We start from the raw sequence: 21,906 nt of genomic DNA, 5'->3' as shown, positions 1-21,906 counted from the left end.
TTTTGGGGAACGGCAGGTGCGAACGCGATTTTATTTTTCGCTTTTTCACAAAAATACTGGATTCGTACAACGACGGCTTAGTCGGACTCTACTTAAAATCCCGTTTGGTATTCCAGGAAGCGAGAAGCTGGGGAGGAAAATGTTATTTGAATATTCAGCGCCAAACGAACGAGCCACTCACGATTTCGCCAAACTTTTACGGATATTTTAATTTTACGCTTTTAACGTTTTCTTTTTATCATTTAATTACGCTAAGACACGAGATTTCTATTAGAGAAAAGAAGCCGGGGATGTTTCCGAGAAGATGGTTTAACAGGAATTTCATCTCCTCTTTCTCTAAAACTGACGTGAGGAGAAATCTGTTACAACGGAAGCCGTCGCACAAATGCGGGTCCTCCAGTTTTACTTGGAATTCGTTCCGTGAATTTTCAACTTCTTTCAACTATAACCCGAAGAAAAGTCGGCATTTAAATCGATCTAAGCCGCGGATCTGTCGCAATTTGCGAAGAAAATAAAATAATAGCCTATACGTGATTCTCTCTTCTCATCTTCCCTTTTTTTTTGGCGTAATTCTTCCCTGGGACTTTGACTCTTTTGTTGTCATTCGTATTTCCCCCTCCATCCTTCCGCGTCTCTCAGTTATTTGGAAGTAGGATGTTGGCGCGATCCGTTTTCGCGGAGGATGAAGAGAGAGAGAGAGAGAGAGAGAGAGGAGGATGCGCCTGGCGTTTCCAGACGGGGAGAAAAAGCGGCGTAGAGGTAAAATTGACTCGGGATGGAGATAGTGGCGGTGTCGAAAGAGTTTGCTATTTCTGGCTCTTTCCAATAGCTTAGCAACCCGGCCCAGCTGTTTTTCGCCGCGGCTCGAATGCCAAGGCTCGGATGCGAGTTCCTTTTTAACGGGGAGCGGAGGTAAAGTCTACGGGAAGCAGTCAAACTTTACCCTTAAGAAATGTCAGTCGCATTTTGGCTCGAGTTTCTTAGCACGTGTCGACGCCCAAACTGTACACCTACTTTAATAAAAAGAAAAAAAACTTAAAATAATACCCCCCAAAAGACTATATTTAATTTTTTCCTCTGCAGGTAAAGAATGTTTATACGGATTGACAACTCAATATAGCTCCTATCATAAGTAACATAATAACCATAAGTATGACACTTGTTTTAATACTAATTTAAACAAATAATTTAACCGCCAAAATTTCGATTATTCATAAAAATTTCGGTTAACTGTTTATTTATGGATATTATTCGCTGTTATAAAAGGATTGATAATGCAAAAAATAAGTTTTTATTCGGATAATTTTCGGTTATGGATTAAAACAAATAAATCCGATATTTCTTATCCGAACCCCGAGCTCTATAATTTCCTGACAAGTTTTCGACACTAAAATTTTTGTTAACTCCGACTTGGACTTGCACTCGAACTGAGTAGCGTGTTATCATCCTTCGTAGTATATTTCGTTTGGCTCATTTTTTAGACACTAGGGGGCTCTGTGCTAAGAACAAAACCTAGATTGCGCAATGGCTCAGTTCGGTGATAATTTTCCTCATTGGGCCATTGGCATACTTATGGCTATTACGTTACTTACGCTCCTATTCTATTCACTTCAGTTCAGTTAAATACGCTTTGTCAGCTACTAAACACTCTTTCCTAATCATTTACCTACCATTTAGAACGTGTGGTGAAACTTCAATAACCTTGGGAGGGAAATTAATTTAAAACCTCATTTAGAAATATGACATCCAGAAGATATTGCGGAGGTAGAAATTGCGAAGAAATACGAAAATCGCGTTGCTTCTTTTGACATTTCAAAGTTCGTTTGGGAGCGCTGTTCTTTTTTATACGCGTTTGGTTTTGAAAACCATTTCGTACCTTGGCATTCAGCCCGCGGATACATTTTTGAACCCGACTTGGAATTTGACCAAAACTCAAGTCGTTGTATCCCGCACCTCCTCCTACTACTTCCAAATATAATGCCAGGTTAAAATATCCCACGTTTTCTCGCATTTTCTTTCTCTCGTGGATAACTCTCAGCATCGGGTGCTCTCCGATCTTGGCCTAAAATTTGACCATTTTTCTCTCTCTCCTTTCGTCTAGTCGTTCTACATTTAAGGTCGAAAATAACAAAGTCACGAGGTTCATATTTTCGCGGGACGGGAACCGTATTGCTCGTACCCGCGTCGGTAACAAAAAGAAGAGGAGAAAAATAAACACATTCTTCCCCGAAAAGCGAGAGTTCCACCTAAAAAACGCGCGACTTTCTGGCGGAAACCCAAAATGTGATTTCCCAAAAAGTGATGTCGAGAGGAAGGAGGGAGGTCAGTGATAAAATTAAAACGAATGGCAGCTTACGCGTTCCTAAACCGTCAAAAAATATCTACATGGTACAATGATGCTGGGATCAAAATTTAGGGCGTCTTTCCGAGCCAAAATGAAAGAGTAAAAATATCGCTCTTTAGTTCCGTATTATTCTTTTGAAGATAAACAAAGGCGATGGATGGAGGTCGGGGTACCTTTTTGAATATAAATTTAAAGGCCGCCAATGTGTAGGCCACCTTTGGACCTCCTGCCGTTCTCTGGCTGTCAAAAAATGCCAAGAAAACTGGATGAAAATGGTCCCGTGAAATTCTCAGATTCCTCGCCTCCGGAGTGTAAAATTCTTTTACTCTTTTAGTGATTTTTTGGTGGCTGACGTACAACCTTGAGGATCACCTATTTTTTTCTTTATACCCTTCTTGGAGTAGTTTCTTACCTTTTATTGAAAAGTCTAAATTCTTGAAGAGAGAAGGCGTTTATTACGTAACTTTTCTGGATCAAATCCCGACTCGTCATCTGTTTTAAAAATATTTTTTTTATCGTGTGGGCGGTTTAAAGGGAAATATTTTATTAAATAGTCATCTATTTCTGTTTCAATCAAATCACGCGTTTATTTATGGCGCTATTTTTCATGAAATCAGTGCAAAATTAGGCCTAACTCCTCCCCTTCGCTACCTTGTGATGGCAGATCATATTCTGGGATATATTCAGCCCTATTTCCGCAGCTCGTTCGGGAAACTAGTCAAATTCAAAAGAAAAAGAGCCACAACGCAATTTTGCATAATTTTCCGTAAATGTACTTTTAAGCACTTTAAAATGGAATTTCAGCTCGTTTGAAGTCCCTACTGGTATACTTCTCCTCGTAGGTGGCCGTAAAACCGTTGATTAACTCAACTGGTACAGTTGAACTATATATGTTTTTATGTGGATTCGTTTGAAAAAGGTTGACTTTTAAATCTACTATTTAAAAGAATTTGTTACGTAATTCGATTACTTTGGAAATTTATTCCGTACACGTCTTAACCCTTTTTCTTCAGCTAAAAGCGCAATTATACCTCTAAAACGCGATGTTGTTATACGGGAACAAGCATTTAGTTACAAAAGAGTCGGGAACTTACGTGGGACTATAACTTATAAACTCAAACCTAATTTGAAACAAAATTCAACCCTAATTACGTATGCGAATGGAGTCGAATCTTCGCCAAAAACACGCCTCTTATTTAGTAACCCTTCGTGCCCGATTATGCCCCCTAAAACTTCTTCAACTTTTTTTTCTGAGCGAACGTTTTTGAACACCCATTATAATATTTTGGATGACTCATTCATGTATCTGGGTTCTCTCTAACAACCCCGGCGAAATCTATTTCTTGAATTTACGTTTTCAGGCATAATAAATCGTAACAATCCGCTACGTTGTTTCCAAACAAATTCTCTCACGACCTCCTTTTTTTCGCACCGAGTTATGAGTTTAGGTCATAGACCCTGTCACTTTTGAACTAACCTCTACTTGGTAGACTCCCAAAATAATCTACTGTCACCCCGAAATATAACGAATTACTATTGATTTTGGCGAACTGTTTGACCCGGAATGTAATTTATAAAGAAATTTTGTTATTTCGTTCTGATTAATCAAAGGAGGGAGTAGACTTGGTAGGTACTCCGTCTAATTAATTTTTCTTTCATTTCGTTGCAATTTTCTTTCAAAGTTCCGAAGGGGTTTTCTATATTTTATATGGGTCATTTTAGCTAATCGCGTTTCTCGCCCCCGTAACATTCGCTGAACCAGTTCCCTAATTTTTTCAAACGATACCCCCTTAGAAATTCTTTCTAACGCGTTTTTCATATTTAAGAGTCAACCTTTATTGTTTATCCTTAAAATAAACAAATAATTATAATTAAATTTATGGCCGGTGAAAAATATAAGCCCCTTGTTAAGAACAGGTTTTGAAACGTTGGAAATTAACGAAGACAAGTAAAACGATTTGATTTGGAAATCGAGAACAGCAACATTCTTTCAAGAAGGTTCTCGTGGTGTCACGAATTTGTTTAACCCATGAATATTCAACAGAAATAAGTCGCTTCTCCCAAGGCGATAGGTGGAGCTTAATAGAAACGTAAGACTCTGTGACATCGAACTGTGATTGATTGGTTATTACAAACAAGTACGGGCTTCTTCCCTGCGCTACACGGATGAAAAAAATTGACAACTCGGCAAAAAGAGCACGCTTTGAAAATTAATTGAAGAAATTCCTATTATATATCTCACAGGACTCGAGTTGTTACATAATTTAAAATGGTGCATACAAATTTTCCCTACCTAGTTAACCATTAAATTAGGTACTTTGATGACAAACAGAGCTAGTGAAGTATGATGAGACAATACTTATTAGTCCAGTCACTGCTATCTACTGTAAGCTGGCCGGTTCTAAAAATGTAAACCGCCTTTCACTTTTAAAGAGGGGTCCGAGGGGACAGGGTTATTACAGATAATTAAATCAATTTTTCGATTTTAAATGGTTACACTTAGACGTTTAATTTTCGGTGACGTCTTAGGATGTCATAGTGCCAAGTCGCTGTTTTTAATATTCATGAACTATTCAGTTTTTAAACTTTTAGCGGTAGTATCGCCATCTAGGATATAATATTACAACAAAATGTAAAATGTCTGACGTCACGTGTAAAAAACTATGAGTACTACGAGTACAACTTGAGTTCCGTGACTGACTTTTGTCAGTTTTTAGTGGCGTTTTTGTACTGAATTTAATTAAGTTCGTATTTGAAAGTATTTTCGTAACTTATACGCCTTTCCTACGTTTTTTCTTTCACGGTTTATAATTTTTCCATTGCGAAATTTATAATATTTTTAAGCCTTGGTCAAATTCGGCTAAGTTATAATGGCCAATGGGCAGGACGTTTCTATTCATTTTCAAGATGACGGTCCCACGCAAAACCTAAAGTACGATTTATAATTAGATAATTTATGAAATTAAACGTCTTAGTAAAATTTTTAATTATAATAATTTCAGGCACCCAGCAGTCGTTTTCTTTCATTTAGCTTTTAGAGTTGGCGCTGTCATCGTTTATATGTTATGTGGCTTATTCAGCGACAGTTTTATCGCAAGTTTTATTACCATAGTATTGTTACTTTCCATGGACTTCTGGACAGTCAAAAATGTAACTGGACGAGTCTTAGTTGGGTTGAGGTGGTGGAATTATATTGATGATAATAGTAAGAGTCATTGGGTCTTTGAGTCACGAAAGGTATTGTCTACATGCTAAAAAAAAGAGGGCTGTGAAATTTTATAAATGGTTTTAAAATTTGTGTATTTGTCAGGAAGGAGAAGACAACTTGGTAAATGCATCTGAATCCCGTATATTCTGGCTAACTTTGGTTTTATTTCCAGTTATTTGGATTATATTCTTTTTCATCAGCATATTCAGGTTAAATTTCAAGTGGTTTGTAAGTACATTTTGATTAGTTTATTAATAGCATTTTGTTCATGTAAATTATTTGTTTGAAGATGATTGTAGTGATTGCAATAATTTTAAATGGAGCTAATACATACGGCTACTTAAGATGCAAAATGGGGAAACAATCTATTGGCTCGGTCGCTTCCAATTTTATGGGTCAACAGATGTTCAAAAATGTGAGGAATTTATACTTTAAAAGGAGTTCATTGGTTTTAACAAATATTGATAATATCTGTAGATGTTTTCATCTTTTGGGAAATCTAAACAAGGCACAGTTCCTCCTGAGCGAGCTCAATCGTTTTCGGGCACAGTCTGAAGGGTCTGTGTGATAAAGATAATTAACTAGTCATTTCCATAAATTGTGGAATTGGTTACTATTGCCATGATAATAAACGTTCCATTATTATTTTTTAACAAAATATGATGATTGTAAATTGTAAGAACGCGGAATATTTCACATGATCTTAAAAATTGACATAATTTATGCAGTTATAAATATTTTTGTTATCAAAGTATGCTTATTTTTAATGGTTTGAAGCAAAAGGCATGATATATGGCTAAAGAAAGTGCCATTTCTGATAAAATTGCTGCTACATTAGGTGGATACTTTACATATATTCTGAGATTGAGGTAGTTTAGCTCTTTACTCTAATTCCGTCAGGTGGATGTAACAGCCAGGGTAACAAGATCTACAAAAAGTAATTTAAAGTGTTTACTACATACTTTTCAGTCTGTTCTGGGACTACATTTTTTACTCTAAATTTAACTATATTCGCTTGTGAGTTGTGACCACACTAGAGCAGCAACTTCAAACTCGACTTTTAAGCAGATGATCAATGCGATTACTCCTTTTACAATTGCTTTGGAGTGTAGCACAAATTTAATGCCCTTTGCCAGTAATTTAATGTAGGTTAAAATAGGTTTTCAATCACCCTTGAAATAATAATAATCAGCTAGGCTAATACCAAGGCGCCACCATAGGCCTAAGTCATCAAGCGACTTTTAAAGCCATTAATTTAATACAATGCGTAGGAGAGTGGTGGTAAGCCCTTCATGCCATGCGAGCTGACAGCTCCCTCACTATTACCGTTAACCTAAAACGTCTTTATTCGCCACCTAGTCACACTGCCTAGAACTATATTTGGGTGATACGGGTAATGGCGTTATGCGGAAATGCGCGTTTTATAACATCAATTAAAACATTTTACCAGAGATTTACTAACGATTTTAGCATATTTTTTAAAGCGTGTTCTAATGTTTTGTATTAACAAAGGTGTATATACGACATTTATTTATTAATTTTGACGTCAGAAACCCTGCGACGTCACCATTGTAATTTGCCTATTGATAAAAAACGGTAACTGTCATGGCGGCCACTATTAACACTACAGCTGTGACGTTACAAGTTTTCAAAATCGTAACAGACGACAAAACACCGAAGAGCTCGAGGGAAAACCCCTTAAACCATTGGGGAGAGAACTTGCAAACTCAACGCAGAAGGAGTTGTTCGAGTTTTCACCCAGTGCCACAAGCTGGGATCGTACCCGGCTCCTCTTGCTGCCAGGCGAACGTGCTAACCACTCCACCACCCCACCTTAACTGGCTGGGTTTCTGCGAATAATTCGAAACACTGCAAATATTCACAGAAACCCAGCTTTTGAAATCGAAACACTGCAAATATTCACAGAAACCCAGGTTTCAAAAGCTAAACACCGCCAAGCACAAACCCAGCTTTCAAACTAAACACCGCCAATCAGAAACCCAGCTTTTGAAATCGAAACACTGCAAATATTCACAGAAACCCAGGTTTCAAAAGCTAAACACCGCCAAGCAGAAACCCAGCTTTCAAACTAAACACCGCCAATCAGAAACCCAGCTTTCGAAATCGAAATACCGCAAATATTCCTAAAACCCAACTTTCAAAATCGAAACACCGTAAACATTCTCAGAAACCCAGCTTTCGAAATAGAAACACCGCAAATATTCGCAGAAACATAGCTTTCCAAATCGAAGCACCGCAATTATTCGCAGAATGACCAGACAGACCAATAGAAAGTCCTCATAGAGAAATGAACAGTGAACTTTAATGATAAATATTATTGTTGGGGGAGGGACTGTAATTCTAGAAATTTGTATACCCTCTTTGCGCTTAGTAAAAGCGCATGCGCGTGTGCAAATTTTCCACGGTCAAGGTCTACAGGGGGGGGTCTCATTTGTTGATTTTCAAAATAATATGTCCTCGTAGTTTCAAGATTACTAAAACGTTGGTGTTATAAACTTCATTGGAAATTTGTATTCCATATTTGTAAAAAACATAGTTTTGTAATTAAATATGCGTAGAAAGTGGTTTATAGTGGCAGTTTCTGCTTCAGTCGCGACAGAAGTAGTCTATTATATATGGAAATGGTGTAGACCTAAGATTAGACACGACAAAAAAGTCGTAGGAATAAAATCTCGTTTGTTAAACTTCTTTAAAGTAACCGGATTGGAAAAGTACAGCATAGCCGGCGGTCATGAAAGTGCCGATTTCGAAGGGGCGTTCTTTTTCCCTGATAAAGGTATTAGCTGTAAAGCTTACCAAAGGGGTAGCGGAAAAAAATGTGAACTTCAAAATTGCCAATATCTACACGCTGACACGTCGTTTGAAATATTATGCGGGGTTATTAATTTAGCCCAAAAAAAACTGGATATATGTGTCTATATCATTACGAATGACCGACTGTCTCAAGTTATCGTGGATGCCCATAAACGTGGAGTTCTAGTTAGAATCATTCTTGACAGAGATCAGGCGGAAACAACTGGAACCAAACGTGGACTTTTTCTTTCAGTTGGTGAATAGAAGTATTTTTTATTTTGTGTTATTATATTTTAAGACATTTTTAATATTTTACAGGGATTCCTGTTAGATGCAATTTAGACAACTTGATGCACCATAAGTTCTTGATTATAGACGATCAGGTTTTAGTGAATGGTTCATTTAATTGGACTGGTTCAGCGGTGATGAGGAATCATGAGAATGTTGTTGTTTCAACTAATGGGAACTTAGTAAAGGCATTTATCAAGGAGTTCGAGAAACTGTGGTCACTCTTTGGCTAAATTTGTAAAGCTTTTAATAAAGTCATAAATTTTTAACAATTTTTAAAACCAACTCATGTTTATGATTTATTGTGTTGTAAAACATTATGGGGGGTGGTTTTTCCCTATCCAAAAAGTAGTCTGTGTTGCAGTTGTTATGTTCCTCAGATTTTAGTCACATGATTGATTTCACAAAACCAAAACACCACGTGCTTTTTGGCAGACGAAGAGCACGTGGTTCATTTATTACACGTCGGTATTGAAAATGGCGTTTTCTGTCAGGACTGAGAAACAAATGTCATCGTCCGTTTCTAGTTTTAGAGACAAGGAAGATGCAAATTCGATAAGTGGCAGTTTTAATAAATTTTTATCAAATTTTCCAAAAGAAGTTAAGCGAAGAGATTTGTTAGAATTGTATAACTCCATGAGATTTGCAAAGCAAGATGAGTGAGTTCTAACTCTACCCCTTGGCTTGTTCTTGTCAACACTTATCTCAATTCATTTATTTTCAGAGGGGTGGATATTGATGCTGGGGTCAACGCCTTATTAGCGTTACTATTTAATGAGTCAACCTCTAGCATTGATAGACTTATCGTCATTGATTGTTTACAAATAATAGCACCCCAACCAGATTTATGCGAGGCAATGGTTAATGGTGACATCAAATGCCTCGCTAATAGTTTACCAGTTGCCCTAGCTCAGGTATAATAATAATAATCAGCTTCATTATTTAAAAATTGATAAAAATTATTTATTTTAGGGTCCAAATGATACAGGGTTTAAAAAGATTGTGGATAGAGTTATTGAGTAGGTTTTAGGCATTAGAGCGATACTCCAAATTGATTTAGCTTATTCTTGATTCTTTTGAGTATAGTAATTTGGATAATCCTATGCTTAATGAATCGTTACAACAAAAAATATTGCAATTTCTTGGTCAAACAGTTGCTTCAAAGTCTCTAGTATTATCAACTGGTTAGTTCAAAGATCAAAGTTTATTAAACTATATTTAAGTAAAACTTTTTTAATAATTTGTAGGTCAGTTCAAAAAAGTGACTCACTTTGCCATTAATAAGCTCAAAATCTCGGATTCAAGTTATATTGTGAAAGAGCTAGATGGAAATATAACTCAAGACATGCCAACAGTTTTATCCAGCAGTAATACAATTGCTGATTTTGTTTTTAATTTTAAATTTTTTTATTTAATGTCTTATTCTTTAAACAGTTGAAAATATGCCAAATGATCAAATTTTTAGAAATCAGTGTTTTTCATTCCTTTTGCCATGGTTTGAAAACATTTCTGATTTATCCAATTCAATGGAAAACTCCGTATCCACTGATCCATTTTCAAATTTGAGACTTTTAGAACTGTTACCTCCTAATATTTTGAGTATTCTTAAAGAGTACTGTTTACGTATAATTGATCAAAGTGAAAGAAGTAAATCCTTTAATTGTTTAAAAAAATTTCTTTCAGGGTGTTTATTTATCATGTATTCATTTTGTTTTTGAAGGTGTTTTGATTCTAAGTGATGCGGATTTGCAAAAAGCAGCTTTAGCCGAATCATTAAACCTTTTGAGTTTAATATGCGCTGTCAATAGTGAACATACTGCCGAATGCTTATCTATAGTTAGAAGGTTGCATGATCGTAATGTTTTAATAAAACAGCCAAGTTATCCCGATGTGGTAGCTTTAGTAGCAACATCTCAATTCATTATTAGACACAGTAAAAATATTCCTTATCTTCTACTCACCATTTTATAAATTGTATTATAATTTAGTTATTTTCAGGTAGTATCATGATGAGTAAAATGGATGACATTGGTCCGTTTCTTTTAAGAGACACTGTGTCATTATGTTATCATGATAACTCATCCTCTTATGAAATTATCAAATTTGTTCATGATAACCTGGCTAAACTATGCTATAGTAGCAGTCTCCTGGAGAAATATTTTCCATCTTTATTAAAAGTAGTAATATTTATAAATTTGTATTCAGGGGCAAATTTTAATTTTTCCATTTTCAGATTGTAGCCTGGAATCCCAGCGCATTTGAGGGGGATTTCTTAGACATCTTGCCTTCATTTTTATCTCCACTGACTTCTGTTGAAGTGAGTCATAAAAAATATACTGGCTCAACTAATCGTAAAATAGGCTTTTCATTCGTTACTAGATCTTCCATGTGTGACTGCGTCTTTAATATTGCAACAAGCTAGTTTGAAGCAAGGCGACGTTATGAAAATGATGGGAAATCCTTTGCTTTCTGGTCTCGAGCCATCATTACTTCAAATATATGGGAAGGCAGAGTATCAATCTATGTTCAATTATATTCTACGTCCTGCGAGTGGTATGGGTGATACTTTCAATCGAGTTGAAAGCTTTCATCAAGCTATTGAACCACTTAACATCCATCCTCGGGTAACATCGTCAGCCAAAACTGCAAACGCTTTGCTCAAGTACTATCAATACAATTCTTTTTAACAAAATTATGAATATTCTTAAGCATTTTTATCTGTAGTTGCTTCGTTGAAATTGTTATACAACATGCTGATGCTGGTTTGGCCTCTCTGTTACTACCAGCAATGTTGGATAGATTAATGCTGATTTATCACGTTAAAGGTTATAGTGAAAAAGTTCAAAAGTGAGATGGATTAAATTTTATATCAAAATTATGACTAACACTTTACTTTGAAATATAGGATTGTCGCGTCTACAGTATTGAAACTATTTAATAAACACCCTGAACTAGTCATTCATTTACACGAAGAAATATTGGACTTTATAAGCGAAATTAAGAAAGTCAAAATGGCTACTGACGTTTTTACTCATTTGGTTTGGGCGGTTGGAGAGTACAATAGCGTAGCTTATACCGACTTGTGCAAACCTGAAATCATTTCAAAGTATTATGATGGCCTCGAAACTGTCATATATGAAATTCTGAGCTCGAGCAGCGATGTTGACAGTAACAGTTTCCCGAAGCTTGTTTGTGTGGTTCTAACAACATTAGCTGAGGTATGATTTATTTCTATTATGAATTAAGTTTTTGTTAATAGGTTTCCGGTTTTAGCTTTCTAGTCGTAGCCAAGAATTACTTCCTAGAGCTATTTTGTGCTTGAGTAAAGCAGGGCAAAAACTAGCAATGACTGAACAAGCAGCTGCAAAAGATGAACTTGCTTACCTGACCAACAAAATAGTCATGGACAGAATTAACGAGTTATTGGCCATCTTAAGAATGCCAAAGTAAGTTCAGATTTAAATTTAATGGATAAACTGTCTAACATTTTTTCTATCATTAGCGTTGCTTCTCAATTACTCAGTCCATCTAAGGACATTTATAGTGGAAAATGGCACAATGATCCTACTTCTTTGCCAGTTACTCTTAAGACAATTGTGACTTTACTCGGCAGTGATAATATTTCAAATTAATCTATAACAAGTATGGTAAATTTTGTAAATAAAATATATTTTTGGGGAAAATCATTTTTAATGCAAATTTAAATAAAAAATATACCCTAAAGTTCGCAATATGCAACAAATTAATAGACTAGAAAAACATACATAAAGGGATTAAACTACACAGTTATATACATAAAACAATTGGGTCCAAATAACAGTATCATATAGAAATGGCAGAGAAAATAGCTAATTTTTTCTTTATATAACTTTGGTTGAATTAATAATTGTTTGGAATGCTAACTCAATGACCAAAGTAATGATTTACCAAAATGCTGGCTTTTGGGGAATATTTTTTCTCCATCTTATGCCAAATTTTGAAACTAAATAATTCATCAAAGCAGTGTCATCTTGTGGCTAGTAAACTGTCCACCTCCCCTATGTCAGTTTTGTTTTCGTCATTCATGGTGTAAGTTATTTTATACTTTAACCGGACTTTATCCTGTGTAAATATACAGTATTAATTTAAGATTTACACCACTTGTCAGTGGTTAACTGAGGTTATACTTTATTGGGGTTAGCCAAAAGCATAACTTGGGTAATTGCTGCGGGCAAGATTGGATTATAAGGTGGCAGGTCAGTCGCTGAAGGAGGTTGTAATTTGATTTTCATTGTCTGAAATGTTTAAACACCAAAAAACATTAGATTAACGTTTCATATAACTATAACTGCCACGTAAAAACCTTTGGTACTGCAGCTTGAAATTTTACGTTCTTAAACTGCGCCTTTGTGTTTTTATTCATGGTGGAAACTACCATAACAGTAACATCCTCTCTGGGACTGTCTTTTCCAAAATGAACTATGACAGTTAACCCATCTTTGTCTCGCAAAGTCAACGGAGGTAAAATGCCTAAATAATATTTTTTTAATATATACATGTGAAATAATTGTGATTTTTTTGCGTCATTACCAGGTTGAATAGTTTCAAGTGGAACAAATGTGTCAGCTAACGAAAAAGGATCATTCCCTCGACTGGGGGAGGCTGTGTTTGATGATGTGAAAACTGTTGGATCAGATAAGGAAGTCAATAGGGCTGATTGAGGTGCTAGAACTGCAGTTGGTGCAGCTGCACTTGGACGACTTTGTAACTGACTCATGGGTACTTTCTGCGGCGTACTGTAATAGAGGTAAGGTTTTGTTTTTGATTTGTTTAAACTTGAAAGTATGAGAAATAGTGTACCTCGGGAACTCCATTTTAGTTATATTTTGAGGCAAACTTTGCTTAAGTAGAGATTGTCCAATCACATCAAGCTCGTCCAAGCCACTGACATGCTTAGGCTTTGAAATTTGACTATCTAAGGTAGCCAATTTAACTGCGTGACAAACATGCGTGTTAGTGAAACAGTCATGAAATGTTTAGCAAATATTTTAATATACCCTCAGATTTTGCATTTGTTGGTTGGAGTACTGAATTTCCAATTCCAATCAGAGGTGGAATAGGACTATTTATGCGTGTGGTGTTTGCAGTGGAGAATATGGTATTTAGCTCTGAAAGAAGGTTGCCACTCGCTGAAATTTCAGTGGAATTAGGAATCAGACCTGAGGAACTATTGCTTTGTTGTATATCGGGAGCATCATTTAACCCTAAGCTCAAAAGTTGATCATCTAAGAAAGATACTTCAGTCTTGGATTTGGTACTGCTAGAACCGGCTACGTTGGATGAGACTGGGGACCCCAAATCCATCAAGGAAGCCTCGTAGGACACGGCTGAAGTAGTAGCAGGGGTTTTAGAATGAGCAGTGAGATCAAAGACAACTCCATCTTCCATTCCCATGACTTTCCGGTATTTAGTTATAACCACAGTCAGTTCGTCATTTGCTCTAAGTATGTCATCTAGACCAGAGTCTTTTTCATCCATCTCTCCTGCCAATCGGAAGAGCTTTGGCCTCAGTCTTTCGCAGCTCTCAAACAGTTCTTTCATCAGATCCTTTTCTTCTTCAGATGTTTTACCTGGTACATAATGATCTAACATATCTGATAATACTATTGCGTTATTATGAACAGCTTCAAGTTCCGTCATGGTTCTGGCCATTAATTCCATTCTTCTGTCGGCCTCTTTGACCATGCTTTTAATTAGTCTGTTAGCGGCTTGTAAATCATCTGGATCTTTACTTTGAAGTAAAGTTTGAAGCAGCTTTGATTTCTCCTCATCCTCAAATATTGGATTTTGGGGTCTTGGAGAAGGAGCCTCTGGAGGTTCATAATGCTGGGGATAGGAGGGGGAATATTAACTAATGAAGAAAGTTTGAACTAGGAGCAACAAACACAAGGAGAACCCAGCTAGCCTTTAAACACGCTAACGAAGGGTTGTGTACGAATTTCATTGGACGAGCGTCACGAGCCTTTACGCTGAACTTTTACGGGCGGGTGGAAGACAATTTCGGAATTTTCCACTTCCGACGGCAGCAGGCGCTAGAGCGTCTAGCCAATGAAAAATGTACATAAGAAAATCCACGACTTTTGAAGGGTTGCGTTCTCCTTGTGTGTGGTGTTGTGTTTGTTGCTCCTAGGTTTGAATAACATCTATTTTATTTACTTCAAGTACGTGAATTGGATCCTCTGAAATAACTCCTTGTTTTCTTAGCATTTGGTAAGCTTCATTTATTTTAGATTCGTGCTTTAATTCAACACTCCATTTAAACATAAGCTCTAGAATTTTTTGTTTAACTTTAGAGGGTGCTCGGTTGCCTAAGTACTATAAAGAAAATGTTAGCAAGCTTAGGAGGCTATACAACCTTATACAATTAGATTTACCTTCGGACTAACTACTTTAATAAGTTCATTTAAAAATCTAAACTTTCCAATTTCATTAAGAAACCTAGGATCACTTTTTCTTACACATTCTTCTAACACCTGTAAAAGAAACTATTGTAAGACTTTATGTCTGCAACTAACACTCTTTTTAAGGAATTGACCAGGAGTGCCATCATAGCTTCTTTCTCTTGTGGTGATTGAATTCTATGGGCCAAAAATCTTAGTGCCGTTTGTGGGCCTTCGGGTTCTTCTGACATACATTCGTGAAAGGCACTTACAGCTTCCATGTCAAGTTCTCTATTTAATGGATTTGCTGCTTTTGCTATATTAGATATAAAAGTGAAAGCCGATTATAATCATTATCAAACAATGTGTTATAATGATGGTAACTGGTGTACTGTCAAGTTTTGCAGTTAATGTAACATACCAAGCAATATTTCCAAATTACTATCGTCATCAGTCGTCGTCATTTTTGATATGATATTTATTTTAAATTAATTTAGATCTGAAAGCTGGCACATAAAAATGTTAAAGAAATTCCAGTCGTAATAATATTTAGGGTTCTCCAAATATGTCAACTTTTTTGACAATTGGTGGCACGCCGAAAGTAACCGCTCAAGAATTATCCGTCGTCTTTTACCATAGAGGGTAGCACATGCCTTCTATTTCTCAGATCTCCGTTATTTCGTCTGCTTCATGAACAGAGGGTGTAATCGGTCACCTGAGATGTCAAAAATATTTTCCAATATTTATGTGATTTTGTTGAAGTGAATTTTATCAGATGGCTTACGAGTGGTAATTGTTAATTTTATTTTATGCCGTTATTTACATTTTAAGATCAAAACATTAGACAGCTTAATAAATTAAAAACCGCCCTCACGTTTTTTCTACGCGGGCTTAAATCTATATTATTGTGATACCCATCATTCCCACACCTACCCCACTTTACTACACAATTTATAATATTAACAGGAAATCAAGAAGACGACAATATGATTTGGAAAAAAAGCAGGGTTACCTACCAACTGAAGATGTATCTCTGGATCATCCATTGCAACCAATGACCATAACAGTTCAAGAAAGCAAAGTGAAAAGATGGGGTAGTTCCGCAGTTAGCAGTACCACTTCGTCTGGACCAGGGACTCCAAGGAAATTGTCTATGACAACAACAACTCCGAATGACCCTCTATCGGTGTTTCATCCATTGAGCTCAGCCTTAGAAGGGCTAGATCCTTTATCACAATTTGCTGTTGCATCTGACCCACTTAGTCAAATGACAGCCCAAGAGTCTCTAACACCAAAAAGATCAATTAGCCTCGATGATGGCTTTGAGCCATGGACATCTAAAAAATCGGCTATATTAACTCGTTATACAACTTCTGAAAAATTGTCAATTACAACTAGTTTCCTTTCAGGAACCGATAAAGGTGATGAGGCTTTCAGCTTACCGAACGTCACATGTCTTAATTTGAAATTATATTTTAATTTTTTGCCTAGTGGTTGTGAAAAGCTCTAGTACAGTTTCTGATAAAGTAAAAACCAGACTCGAGCAGTTGGATGATTTTGAAGAGGGATCCATCAGAGAAATGTTAAATCTCTCACAACAAGAATATGTTTGTCGTATTGAAGAGTTAAACCAAGCTCTGCGGGAGTCATGGGATCAAGATCAAAGAGTTAAAGCTTTGAAAATAGCCATTCAAGTAACAATTAATGTCTCATTGCAGTAGTTGATTCACCATTACTTATCTCTTGTCCTTTTTTTATAGTGCGCTAAACTCTTGGTGGATACAGTTGTAATTCAATTTTATCCCAGCAAATTTGTTTTAATTACTGATATTTTAGATAACTTTGGTACTGCTTAAGTTTCAGTAATCCTATACTATTTGTGTCTTAGACTAAAAAGTTTATCATTTTAGGACGGCTTGTAAACCAAAGAATTCATGAAAAAGCCAAATATTATAAACCTGGAAGCAATATCCCAATTCCGTTACCAGGTATTTTACTTAATTTACGTAGGCATTCAAAAATAGAAATTTTACAGCTTTTCAAACAACTTTCAGAAAATTTTACCCCAGAACAAGTACCTGAAGATGCCAAGGAAACATGTCGCAATTGGTTTTTCAAAATAGCATCCATTCGTGAACTGATACCAAGGTTTTATGTTGAAGCTGCTATTTTAAGATCATATAGCTTTCTAGACAAGGGGTAAGACTGTTTTTTCTTAATTCACATAATTATTCAAATTCTGCTTTCGTTTTTTATCCATAGGGAATATTCAAGAGCCTTAATGAGGCTTACAAAAACCATTAGGGGTATTGGTGACCCTTTAGTGGCTGCCTATGCGCGGTGTTATTTATGCAGGGTAAGATAGAAGTTCAAATTTACTGAAATTCATTCCATAAATTATTGGAATAGTGTAATTTTAATGCAATTTTAGGTTGGAATGACTGTAGCTCCTGATGTAAGGGATCATGTCTCTCAAAATTTTTGGGATTTTCTTCAAAGCTATAATCAAGTAACAAGCTTCAATGAAAAGTGTTTTAAGCTATGGATAATGAAGGCTAATTTATGTTATTCCTATAGCTTAACAGTAGCTTTGTGAAGAAAGTTCTAGTGGAGCAAAATGTACCATTTTCCGTATACCTCACGCTGTTTTCTCCAGCTTTAGATTGGATATTACAATGCGTAACTTACAAAGCTTCCGATACACTTTTGGCCCAATTACTGGATAAGTGTCAAGTTCAAGGCAACAGTGCTTTGCTTCTCAACTCAATAATGGCCGCATTCCAACCTCAGTTTGTAGCAAATAGAGCTTTGAAATTTGTAGAAATTATGAAAGAGTGTGAAGATACAGGGTTTCCAAAAGTAAAGTTTTTCTTTTTCCTATTAATTGGATAAAATATATAAAATATTTTTCTTACAGCCTATGCTATTTAGAACATTAGGCTTATGTTTAGCGCTAGCCGATCCACCTGAAAATCAGCTTCTTCAAGTTTTGAATGAAGTTTGGAAAGTTGTCACTAAATTAAAGAATCCTTCGGATTATATGAGTTGTGCAGAAATATGGATTCAGTATCCTGTAAAACATTTTACGGTAAGTTAATTAAATCTTATTAGACAATTGGTTCGCTATTTAGACAGTAAGTTTGTCATTTATTGTTTGATAAACTTTTACCTAACTCTTAGTGTTTTTTTACAGAAACAAGAAGTTAACACATTTTTGGGGGATATTTTGAAACATATGCTTCCCGACCGAGCCTTTGAAAACCATTATCCTCAGCTAGCCTCTGTTGTACAGAGACTAGTGACTCATTTGCCTGATGTGACAGACCTTTTCTCCATGGATAAATTTCTTCCTTTTTTGGACATGCTTCAGAAGGAAAACGTTAAAGTTGATGCCTGCAAAGCTATCATAGAAACCTTTATTAGGTGAATATGAAACATGATGTCTTTAAAAATATCAAATTTAAAATTGGGCGCTATTCTTTAGGTCTACTCACGAGTCAACTAGTGATCCCGTTTGCATCAATGCTCTAATGTTTATCTGCAAAACTATGCACGATCCTGTGAAGTAAGACTGTACTTAATTTAAGATACCTGAAAAATTATTATATTTTTTCTTGGTTTATTTTTAGCGCTTTAACCTTAGAAGATGAAAAAAGACAGATATCATACTTAATATCAAGTTTCATCAGGAGAATTAATTTTGGGAGAGATTTCGAACAACAATTGAGTTTCTATGTAGAAGCTAGGGCCACTTTCAGCAATTTAGACCCAGTGTTAACCCAACTTGTGCAAGTAATTACTAATTGACTGATAAAATTGGTTCACACTTTCAACCTCTTATTTTTTAGTGTGTAAATTTACTTGCTATGAAAACCAGGCAGGTTGTACAAGGGCATCATACCAGAAAAACTGCAGCTTTTGTTAAAGCTTGTACAGCCTACGCGTTCATAACCATTCCTTCTCTTATGGGTGTTTTCCAAAGGCTAGACCTTTACCTGGTGTCGGGCCAAGTGGCCTTATTGAATCAGTGTTTATCACAAGGTAGTTACCAAAATATGCAAAGAGAGATTATATAAATGTAATCCATATTATGCCATTAGCCGACGCATTCTTTAAAGCAGCTGTGAGTTTATTGCCCGAAGTTCCACCTACAATTGAACTTGATGGGAAGCAGAAGTCTAGTGAACCATATTTTGCTTCCTACGTAAATAACCTTCTCTCAACCTTGCTTATTGTACCTGTAAGTTCATCTAAATTCCTATAATTTATTTTGGGGATTAATTTTTTTTTAAATAATTTGATAACCTTCAGGATCACCCTGAGCAAGAACCGCTGTACTTAGTACGAGGTCTGCTTAACATCATACGAGAGTACACATGGGATAATACAGGAGATTCTAAAGTTATTATTTATTTAAGTGTGTTAAACCTTCTATCTGCAATGTCTCAGGAAAAATACATCTACCATATTGAAAAAGGTAAATTTGTTTCCAATGTTCCATTGGATTGCGTATAGGGTTATGGAATTTATTTTAACACTAGGGGTGTGAGAGTCCAATTTTGCATTACTCATTCGAGTCCATAAGAAATGGATTTTCTCTTTCGAGTCATAATATTTAACAAATTATTCATTATGTACTTAACTAATTATTAAATTTATATGACCAATTTTAAAAATATTACAAAAAACCTCAAACTAAATTTTATTATCACTTTTATCAGGGATTTATCGCTTTTGTTACTAAATAAAAATTATTTGCGGAATATTTGGAAGCAAAGCAAAAAAAGAATTGCCGGAAAATAATAGACTCGCCGGGTATTTACAATTTTATTTATGAACTCGAGTCCACTTCGAAGCCTTGGTAAACGACCCTGGTACCCAAAAGAGTCCTAGAAAACGATTTTCGAGTCGGGTACTCTTACTCGAGACCGAGTACTTGCACAGCCCTAGTTAACACTGTTGCAATTATGCACTAAAATTCAAACACTTTTTTTTCTAGTGGATTCAAATGATTCTTTATATGGAAATGATCCAAAATTTTTAAATGAGATTAATAATATCTGTACTACTGTAGTGGAAGAGATTCTGACTCATTTAAAAGTATTAGGGGATAAAAATGTAAGCATAAGTTGTAATTTTATCAGAGGCAATTTGATCTTTTTTATCAATCTTTTACCCACAGTATTCTAAACGTCAAAGCAGTTTAGCATTGGATTTATTTTTGAGGTTGGCAATTCACGCTGATTTATCAAATACTTCATTAGTGGATTTAGCATTCAACCTGTGGATGTTAGCCCATAAACACAATACAATTGACAATAGATATTCCGTAAGAATTCACTTATTTGAGGGTTTTTTTAAATAAGGATACCAAGGTGTTTTTTTCCCCACCATTAGGTTCGATGTCTAGAGTTGCTTAAGAAAAAAGGTTGTAAACCTGGTGGAAAATATTACACAGATTTAGCATCTCGATTACAAATTCCAACAATGGTTTGAAAATGAGGCATTTTATTTTTTAAATGAAATTTTCACGTCATGTTGTAAAAATCTATTTACATATTTTATAATGTACAGGATGTGTATAATTGCAATTACATTTAAATTTCAAATGAAATACTAGTATTAAAAAATTATGGCCATGTAATTTTTTTGTGCTTTTTTGAATTGCTTTCATCAGATAAATTATCCTGTGAATTTTTTTTAGTTTTAGTTAATATAATTTTGAATAAATTTCTTTAACTTCTTTACCTCTACATTATCAGATGGCCTCCTCTTGTGATTATTTGTATCACATCTGTCATTCCTAATGTCTAACAGTTTGTTAGATTTACAGTTACTTGTTTCAGATGAATCTGAAGAACTTCCATTTAATTTATTTTTCCTTTCTGGTGGTTCTTCATTTAAGTTTGACTTTTTATTCCCTTTGTTACTGACATTTTTGTCATCCTTTAATTTACGTTTTGTTGGGTAAGCAGTTCCAGAACTTTGCATAGGATCTCCGCTCCTATTGTCTTCTTTAGAGGAACTAATAATAATGATACTCTTATGTATTTATTGCTCCTAAAAAAAATTCAAAGAATTTCAAAAGTACCCTTTTTTAAATTCAATCACCAAACTACCACATTTCTTGTGTCTGAATTCCCTTTGTGGCTGGGGTAAAATAATGTCTTGGTATAATTCAATGAGCTCTACAGTATCTAAATCTCCAATTCTTTCAGCACCAAGATATCTCTGAAAACGTTTGTATTGAGTACTGTTGTTATAAATGTTCAACTCCCCCCCACCCCCATCAGTCGTTTGCATTAAATCTAACCAAGGCATAAAACTAATCCTAATATTTACCTCATTTAGAAGCTCTAAAAGCACTTCTTTCGATAAATTTTCCGGATGTAGAAGTTCCGTAATGGAAAGGTAAGTTTTAATTCCATTTTCTTTAGTATGTTCTTCCATAATAACGCCGTGTTTAGCACTATTTCGAATCTGAAACGGCCATTTTATTTTTTCCAATTTGTACAGCCAGGTACAGCAGCCATTGTGTTGGGAATATTAATCTAGAGGTTCAATCAAAACGTCGGATTTCAGTATTTCGCGAAACAAGTTTTTAAAAAATAAGAATACTGCCGTCTGCTCCCAAATGACGAGAAAACTTTATCATTCTACCCGTGGCGCCGTCTATCTCACAATGGTTCGTTCAAATAAGACGCGTTTTCTTGGCGTCGCCATGGAAGAAGAAGCATCCATGGCGTCGCTTACGGCAGGTGACTTTCTCCACTCTGTATCGGGTCTCCGTATGGCCTTTTCTCGAGGTGTACTACCGATTATTTCGGACATGT

The 21,906-nt window shown here is 35.6% G+C and overlaps 6 protein-coding genes across 8 annotated transcripts; 4 read left to right on the top strand and 2 right to left on the bottom strand.

The window, feature by feature from the left end:
* The first annotated feature begins 3,750 nt into the window (after positions 1–3,750).
* On the top strand, positions 3,751–6,303 carry LOC149932916 (Golgi apparatus membrane protein TVP23 homolog B). Of its 2 annotated transcripts, XM_090155644.1 has the most exons (6): positions 3,751–3,970; positions 5,189–5,276; positions 5,347–5,581; positions 5,655–5,780; positions 5,842–5,967; positions 6,030–6,303. In XM_090155644.1, exons 2-6 carry the CDS (start codon positions 5,215–5,217, stop codon positions 6,105–6,107), a joined length of 627 nt encoding a protein of 208 aa, XP_090011770.1. In that variant the 5' UTR covers positions 3,751–3,970; positions 5,189–5,214; the 3' UTR covers positions 6,108–6,303. The 2 variants fall into 2 exon arrangements, with proteins under 2 accessions (XP_090011770.1, XP_090011769.1); XM_090155643.1 differs by lacking the exon at positions 3,751–3,970 and having other exon boundaries at positions 4,982–5,276.
* Positions 6,304–8,037: 1,734 nt separating this feature from the next.
* Positions 8,038–8,939, top strand: zuc (Mitochondrial cardiolipin hydrolase zuc). Its single transcript, XM_090156780.1, has 2 exons — positions 8,038–8,622; positions 8,685–8,939. Exons 1-2 carry the CDS (start codon positions 8,124–8,126, stop codon positions 8,885–8,887), a joined length of 702 nt encoding a protein of 233 aa, XP_090012906.1. The 5' UTR covers positions 8,038–8,123; the 3' UTR covers positions 8,888–8,939.
* A 137-nt stretch (positions 8,940–9,076) lies between these two features.
* LOC149932914 (AP-5 complex subunit zeta-1-like) lies at positions 9,077–12,386 on the top strand. 2 transcript variants are annotated; one of them, XM_090156777.1, is made up of 14 exons: positions 9,077–9,313; positions 9,379–9,568; positions 9,627–9,673; positions 9,741–9,838; positions 9,902–10,021; positions 10,089–10,301; positions 10,375–10,587; positions 10,653–10,834; positions 10,888–10,971; positions 11,015–11,316; positions 11,379–11,501; positions 11,560–11,872; positions 11,928–12,100; positions 12,157–12,386. In XM_090156777.1, exons 1-14 carry the CDS (start codon positions 9,132–9,134, stop codon positions 12,284–12,286), a joined length of 2,370 nt encoding a protein of 789 aa, XP_090012903.1. In that variant the 5' UTR covers positions 9,077–9,131; the 3' UTR covers positions 12,287–12,386. The 2 variants fall into 2 exon arrangements, with proteins under 2 accessions (XP_090012903.1, XP_090012904.1); XM_090156778.1 differs by having other exon boundaries at positions 9,078–9,313; positions 10,653–10,831; positions 12,157–12,353.
* A 10-nt stretch (positions 12,387–12,396) lies between these two features.
* Positions 12,397–15,721, bottom strand: Gga (ADP-ribosylation factor-binding protein Gga). The gene is made up of 10 exons (XM_090156779.1): positions 15,495–15,721; positions 15,229–15,389; positions 15,068–15,166; positions 14,850–15,008; positions 13,691–14,519; positions 13,494–13,626; positions 13,224–13,429; positions 12,997–13,163; positions 12,821–12,928; positions 12,397–12,755 (listed from the first exon to the last, which is right to left on the bottom strand). The coding sequence occupies exons 1-10, from the start codon at positions 15,535–15,537 to the stop codon at positions 12,660–12,662; spliced, it is 2,001 nt and encodes a 666-aa protein (XP_090012905.1). The 5' UTR covers positions 15,538–15,721; the 3' UTR covers positions 12,397–12,659.
* A 7-nt stretch (positions 15,722–15,728) lies between these two features.
* LOC149932912 (VPS35 endosomal protein-sorting factor-like) lies at positions 15,729–20,711 on the top strand. The gene is made up of 19 exons (XM_090156776.1): positions 15,729–15,862; positions 16,040–16,494; positions 16,565–16,767; positions 16,834–16,918; positions 16,984–17,061; positions 17,128–17,272; positions 17,336–17,429; positions 17,505–17,582; positions 17,651–17,932; positions 17,991–18,161; positions 18,267–18,496; positions 18,558–18,638; positions 18,703–18,865; positions 18,922–19,114; positions 19,174–19,313; positions 19,385–19,550; positions 20,073–20,191; positions 20,256–20,402; positions 20,471–20,711. Exons 1-19 carry the CDS (start codon positions 15,849–15,851, stop codon positions 20,567–20,569), a joined length of 2,943 nt encoding a protein of 980 aa, XP_090012902.1. The 5' UTR covers positions 15,729–15,848; the 3' UTR covers positions 20,570–20,711.
* Positions 20,188–21,588, bottom strand: LOC149932911 (uncharacterized). Its single transcript, XM_090156781.1, has 4 exons — positions 21,416–21,588; positions 21,165–21,304; positions 20,822–21,098; positions 20,188–20,760 (listed from the first exon to the last, which is right to left on the bottom strand). The coding sequence occupies exons 1-4, from the start codon at positions 21,521–21,523 to the stop codon at positions 20,704–20,706; spliced, it is 582 nt and encodes a 193-aa protein (XP_090012907.1). The 5' UTR covers positions 21,524–21,588; the 3' UTR covers positions 20,188–20,703.
* Positions 21,589–21,906: the final 318 nt, after the last annotated feature.

Source organism: Leiobunum rupestre, chromosome 8 (genome assembly GCF_980474605.1).
Source record: "Leiobunum rupestre chromosome 8, qqLeiRupe1.1.hap1, whole genome shotgun sequence".
Taxonomy (NCBI): Eukaryota; Metazoa; Arthropoda; class Arachnida; order Opiliones; family Sclerosomatidae; genus Leiobunum; species Leiobunum rupestre.
This window is presented reverse-complemented; position numbering and strand designations above follow the sequence as displayed.